General features: G+C 32.4%; 1 protein-coding gene across 2 annotated transcripts in view; it reads left to right on the top strand.

The window, feature by feature from the left end:
• Positions 1-616: 616 nt before the first annotated feature.
• Positions 617-6,994, top strand: part of TMPRSS15 (transmembrane serine protease 15) — a 137,803-nt gene continuing 131,425 nt past the window's right edge. The window contains exons 1-3 of one of the 2 annotated variants that reach the window (XM_036850722.1): positions 617-873; positions 3,775-3,905; positions 4,176-4,243. In XM_036850722.1, coding sequence (XP_036706617.1) covers positions 729-873; positions 3,775-3,905; positions 4,176-4,243 — 344 coding nt within the window. In that variant the 5' untranslated portion in view covers positions 617-728. The remainder of the gene's footprint in view (positions 874-3,774; positions 3,906-4,175; positions 4,244-6,994) is intronic. The other variant, XM_036850723.1, reaches the window with a different exon arrangement.

The raw sequence follows: 6,994 nt of genomic DNA, 5'->3' as shown, positions 1-6,994 counted from the left end.
TACTCCCTTACACTGCACAACTTCACATGGGTGACATAATGAAGATTACAAAATTTGTGATTGTTTTAATAAGAAATATATATATATGTATACAGAGATACAGAAAAAGAGAGAGAAAGTGGGATAGAGGGAGGGTGGGAAGAGAGATGTAAGTATTAATATATATGTTAGGCTTTATGTATATATATATATATATACACATACACACACATATGTGCTTAAAATTTATCTTTAGAATGTCTACACCTACATAAAACAGGAAAAAATGTCTTAATAATGACTTGAGTCAGAGGGTGGAAGGTTGATCTGTTAGGGACTCTTTACAAATATCATGTGCATGTGCCCAATGATTAATTTGACTACCATGAATTTCATATATCTTCTACCAGTTCTCAAAATGATAAAGTATCATTTTTGTTTACAACATGCAGTTAATATCATTCACACTGACAACTGGCCTGTTCAGGTGATTAACATTTACAACGCTAAGCTTCTCTGTACTCACTAATATCTTCTTAAACATTAACTGCACTTTTAAAGCTACTTAATGTATAGAGACATAATGTTGCCAAAGGGACATACACAACTCATTTACACTGACTAGTCAGACTAGTATAGATTTGTTTGACAATCCTTCTTGGAAAACTTGAGAGCGTGTGCTCTTCAGTTGGTGCAAGCTTCTATGCTCTCTCAGAGCCCTTAGAGTAGCAAACCTTCAAAAACCAAAGATGGGCTCAAAGCAAAGTGTACCCTCAAGGCGCCATTCTCTCAGCACCTATGAAGTCATGTTCGCAGCTCTCTTTGCCATATTGGTGGTGCTCTGTGCTGGTTTAATTGCAGTGGCCTGGCTGTCAATCAAGGGATCAGAAAGAGGTAAGTCACATAGACTTGGCTACAGAAAAGTGCTCTCAGATGAATGTATACACTTCAATCTCCAGAATCCTGCCAGCATATTGTATGCATTGCTGTGCTTTCATGGCAAGTATTTATATTGCATCCAGATGCATCACCGTAGTTTACGTCAAAGAATTTTTTTTTAACATGGTATATAATTTGGATTTTAATTCAGAATTCAAACATGAGACTAAGTTTTTAAAACAAAAAATGATGATGTTCTCAGTTCCAACATATAACAAAGTAGGTTCATAGCCTGTGGGTCTGTTCTGATAGAATTTAAGTCATAAACCTATTCAAACATTGTTGACCATAGAAGCGGATAAATAGACCAAGTTAAAGAAAAAATATTGTTTATTTCTAGAGAATTATATCTTTATTCTCTTATTAGTACAACAATTTGAATTGCAACAGTATAAGGCAACTTGAATGTAATTGTGGATTTATAAAGATCTCAAGTTGCCTGAGTAGCAATTTGTGATTGACAGAAAAAAAAAAAAAAAGAAAAGGTAATTCTTATTTAGAGCTAAATTACCTGTACCAACTGCTTTTAAAAGATCTCCAATTGTATTATCTTGTTACAACAAACCTATGAGTTAGTTGTTATTGTTACCCTCATTTTATAGGTGAAAAATCAGAGACAGAGAATTTAGGTAACTTGCTTAAATTTGCAACATTGCCAGGTGGTGCAAACTAGACAGTCCAACTTTAGAACTTGTGTTCTTCTTTACCATTTATTCATTTCTAAGATAATTTTTTTAAAATGGCAGCATAGCAGAAACTTGAGTATTGGATTTATTTTTTCTGAGAACATTTTCACATTCTTAAAAAAATGATGAATTATATATAGGCATATTAATTCCTTCTGAAAACCCTCAGGGCAAAACCTTTTATATGTGAATGATTTTGGTTTTACCAAGAAAATAAAATGCTCAGCCTTTGAGTTAGTTCTTTTCCCTTAGTAAATAAGTAAATTAGAATGTAATAAATATGATTTATAGTTTTATAAAATAATTCCAATGTAATTTCTGGTTTATTTAACTACTATAGCTACATACAGGAATATATTTTAAAGAGAAAGAAGGCTTGTGACATTTTATATAATTATAAGAACAATTTAATAAATTATAGAAATTCACTGAGACTTTTAGAAAAGAGGCTGCTTTGGTCTTACTTAAATGCTGTGAATAACTTCAAGGATATGTAATTATTTGGAAGTCTATTGGAAGCCTTGAGGCTCAATAAAAATACAAAAGTTAGCTATTTTACCAGAAAAATAAAAAATAAATAGTTATAAATGTTAATATGATTTAATTGTGAACAACTGAATATAAGAAGGGATTTGAGATAAGTCAATAATAGAACGCTAGAGGATATGACATACTACTTTCAGTACATACTTTTACTTTAACATACTTTTAACACTTTTTATTGGAAACCATAGTAGACTTTTAAAAAGTTGCAAAAATTGTAGACATTCATCCAGCTTCCCCTAATGTCAATATCTAGTACACACATAGTACAGTTGTCACAACCAAGAAATTAACATTGTTACAATGTTATTAACTGAACCAAACACTTTATTCAACTTTCACCAGTTTTTCCACTAATGTCTTTACCTGTTCAGGATCCAGTGCAGATTCCAACACTGGGTTTAGTTATCATGTTTCCTTAGTTTCCTCCAATCCATGACAGTTCCTCAGTCTTTCCTGGCCTTTCACTTTTAGATATGCAAATCTAAATGTTATTTTGAATGTTTAAAAAACAAATGAAATAGTATTAATAATATGTTACATCAATTATGCAATGATAACTGTGTAGACGAAGTGCAAGTTTATTGTTTAAAGTGTTAATTCTAAAGTTCCTTCTGGACTAGGAGATTTGTGTCAATATATGACAGATCTTCAGTTCTGAAGTCAGTCAATCCTTTGTCTAAATTCCAGATCTGTCACTCTTATCACATTGGGAAATTTTCTTAGTGAATCTAAGCCCAAATTTCCCCATCTGGGAAAAGAAGAAATAACATCTTCTCATACCAGGTCAATGCATCATTATTATTACATTTACTAATGATTTCATCATTGTGTGAGTTTCACCTGAAGCAATTCATTTTAAATATAAATATATATGCAAAGAAAATAATCTCATAATGGGATTGTACTGGCCTTAGTGGCACATTTTATTTCCCATGTTTGTATTCAGTTTGTTAGCTTTTTTCTTATATTTTTTCATATTGAGATAATAAATTTTCTGCAGCATTCTCAATAACTTCTCCAATAATGACAGTCTCCATCTAATGGCAAAAGGTCATACATGCCAATTTTATAATTATTAGAATGAAAGAAGTAGTTTCAAAGCTATGTTCCAAATTAATACACACACTGAAATCTTCACAGCAATCCACATGCAGAAAATGAGCAGTGTCCCTTGACGTTAGGTGTTCAAGAAGTATCTGAAAGCAACTACAAAACTTTTAATGGTCCATTTCTCACTATGTTTCCCTGAATCAGTTCCCATAATTGGTGGAAGTTGATCATCCCTGTATCTTCCAACAGGAATCTCAATGACAAACAAACAAAAACCAAGCAAAACTTGGCAGCTTGGAGAGTTGGTTAGACTTCAAAGAAAAGAAAAAAAATAATGGGATAGAGAAGAAGTTTAATTTTCAATCTTTTAAAACAACTAGATAGCTAAAAACATAAGTTAAAAAATAAAAAACAGCTGATGATGAAACACGAAGACTGCAAAGAAAAAAAACAAGAACTCCAGGGCCAACACATTAAGCAAGAACTTTACTTCTATGTCTTAACCAGAATGTGCATATTTTCTCTTATTCATCATTCACATTTTCAGCGTTTTGTTTCTTATTAATTCATCTAGATGCAGCATTTGGAAAAAGTCATGAAGCCAGAGGGACATTGACAATAACATCCGGAGTTACATATAATCCTAATTTGCAAGACAAACTCTCAGTGGATTTCAAAGTTCTTGCTTTTGACATTCAGCAAATGGTAGGAGACCTTCTCTCCTCAACTAGTTTAAAATTTCATAACATAGTTTCTCTAACCACTTGCCAAAAGATACATAGATCTTGTTCTCTTTGAAAAAAATTAGTCAATAAATGTAATATGCTCAGGATACTTAAATGTATGAGACCCATCATCACAGAGAAGGAAATCACCCCAATACAGTTCTAAGTAGAATATAAAGATTACTTTGTTTAAAATTTTAAACAAAATCTAAAATTTAATATGCCTTTTCTTATCCTTTTCTTTTTTTAGATAGATGATATCTTTCAATCAAGTAATCTGAAAAATGAATATAAAAACTCAAGAGTTTTACAATTTGAGTAAGTATAGCTCAAAATTTTTCTATAGATAGAAATCACAGGATCAAAAAATAGTGATCTTTTTGCTAATATTTGTAAAAGAGTGTTACTATTTTTAGGAGAAAATGGAACATTTTAAATTTTCAACATTTTCCAGGAGGATTGAGAAAAGTGGCATAGTATAAACTTTTATATTTGTAACAAATAATAATAATAATGCTAGATAATTTATCTCATATTAACATGTTTCTCTCTCCTAAGTGCAAAATCGTTCAGAGACACATGGAGAAGGCTGAGGTTGACTGTATGCAGATGCCTAGGAGTCTTGACATTTAACTTATATCAAACAGAAGCCATAGAGTACTCCAGGATATTGGAGAATACAGAGAACCTCACTTTATAGAAAGACTAATCTCCTGTCTCAGATCAGACACAATTGAATCTGAAAGCCTGGCACCAAAGATGCTTGGTACATGGTCTTCACAAAAGTCCTGACATTAGTAAAAGAGTCCTTAGTTCTCAATGACCAAACAGAGGTAGGGAGGTCAAGTCAAAGGAAAAGAGATTATGTTTAGAAAAACAATGACAGAATTAGTTAATGGGCAGAAGGAAACTTTAGGCCTTGCTATTTCTTATTGGAACAAAACGTATCCACTTAGTGGAAGCCATCACGAAAAAAAGCACAAAGCTTCATTTTATATCAAAAAAAAAAAAATTAGAACTCTGTTTCTTTCTTTCTCACCTACTTATTTATCTATATTTATCATTCTTTATCCCACTGCATATTCATGAGATCTTAGTCTCAGTAGCCAGTCAACCCTACCTCCATCTACTGTCTTCATTCCTATTCACAACACAGAGGCTTCAACTCCTGTTTTCCAGGGCTTATGATCTCTGATAGCCTCTTTCATGCCTAATTTCAGGGCTATAAGGACACAGGTGGACTCTCAGGAAAGGTTATTATTTTTTTTTGTTTGTTTGTGTGTTTTCCTCGAAGTGCTGTTTTAAAATATTTATTCAGTATTTATTCTGTGAAGGTAAAACCATGCATGAAAGATTTTATTTCACTTTATTTCTCTGCTCTGGAATGAGTGGAACCAATTTCTCTTTTCCAGTTTTGGAGAGGATTGAATGTGGAGATCTGCATTAAATCTTCAACTCAAATTTAGTTCTTAAAGGTTTTAGAACTAAAACCTTGCTTAAGGAGAGGTAACCCCGGTCCTTCCTCACCTTCCTCAGGCTCTAACCAGTGAAATCCACGCAAAGCACGGTATCTAGTGCAGAGTTTATTAGGATAGTTTTGCTAATGGAACTCTTGTCTTCTCTTGTTTACAACATGCTGGATAATTTTGTTTTTACTAGATTGGGAAAATTTGCTGAATATAGACTTTTATATAAGGTCTGGTGGTTTATCAAAACCCGAGCATTTTCTTTGATATTTATTAAGTAAACTTATGTTTCTCTAGATAGTAAAATCACTATATGTGAAACTGTAAATTATTTGAGCTAAGGAATTATTTCTTTCCCTTCCTTTAAACTACCTAGGAGACTAATATAGTGCCTAAACCTTGACACATATTTTATAACAATTCTCAAGTAATATACTTCATCAGTGTACAGAGGCTTTCACCTCGTTGTAGCTGAATTACTTTTAAATCAGAAGTGAGTTTTTAAAAGATGCAATGCAAAGGAATTTCATGAAAATATCTGTAAGATAAATTACAGGTAGGTACTTTGGGAGACTGAGAAGAAAATGATGAGAAAAGAAATTCAGAAGCAGGAAAGAAAGTAACAAGCAAACGTTTAGGTTTACTTTAAATAATCACATTTAAAATGACATATTCCACTTATAGAAAAAATTGACAGACTCCTAATTACCTTTATAAATTATTTTCACCTTAAACTCCGGTTGATAAAATCAAGACACAGAAATAACTGACTTCTCAACTAACTAACAATAGCCAAACCAACTGTGAAAAATACATCTAAAAATCCTTTAAAATGCCTATTTCCTTTTTTGTTACTGATTTTACTGAAATACACACCCCATGCATGTGTACATGGTCAAGTTATAGCACTCAGAATACTAAACTTAGTCATTAATCTACCTCTTCTTCCTTTTAAAAATATTATTTAATGTCAACTCTTGGTCCCCCTGCTAAGTTGTGTGTGTGTGTGTGTGTGTGTGTGTGTGTGTGTGTGTGTGTGTGTGTGTATAGAGCCACTCTACAGGACAAGCAAATGGTTTACCCTCATCTGGGAACACTTTCTATTCTGCTTTGTGGAAAGCGCTTTGACTCAAAGAGAATTTAGGAGTTGATTCTTCTAATAAAGTGCTGTTTACACTTTATGGCAATATGAAGCTTATTTTGCCCTTTGAGCACAGATAAGTCATCAAGTTAGGAAAGGAAAGACTTTTGTTTACTCAGCAACCCTAGAGGTTATCAGTGTCATTAAGGAAAATAAGAGATAAGAAACATTTGATTTATTGCACACAGGCTCTCTGTATAATGATAGGATTTATCTGTTAAAAAAAAAAACAGACTCAGATATTCCACTGGAACAGTACTTTGAAATGAAAATGGCCATTGTTTCTTTTTTTTTTTCCTAAAGGAAGAATTCGCATTACCTTAATAAATAAATTCAATTTCACAGCAGTGATAGAGATCATTACTAAACTACTAACATAACAGCTTTAGCTTTCTTATTACATGAAACACAAATGTTTATTATGGTTTTCCTGATTTCTACTGTATATCTCTCTTATCTCAA

This window comes from Balaenoptera musculus, chromosome 4 (assembly GCF_009873245.2).
Source record: "Balaenoptera musculus isolate JJ_BM4_2016_0621 chromosome 4, mBalMus1.pri.v3, whole genome shotgun sequence".
NCBI classification, from domain to species: domain Eukaryota; kingdom Metazoa; phylum Chordata; class Mammalia; order Artiodactyla; family Balaenopteridae; genus Balaenoptera; species Balaenoptera musculus.
This window is presented reverse-complemented; position numbering and strand designations above follow the sequence as displayed.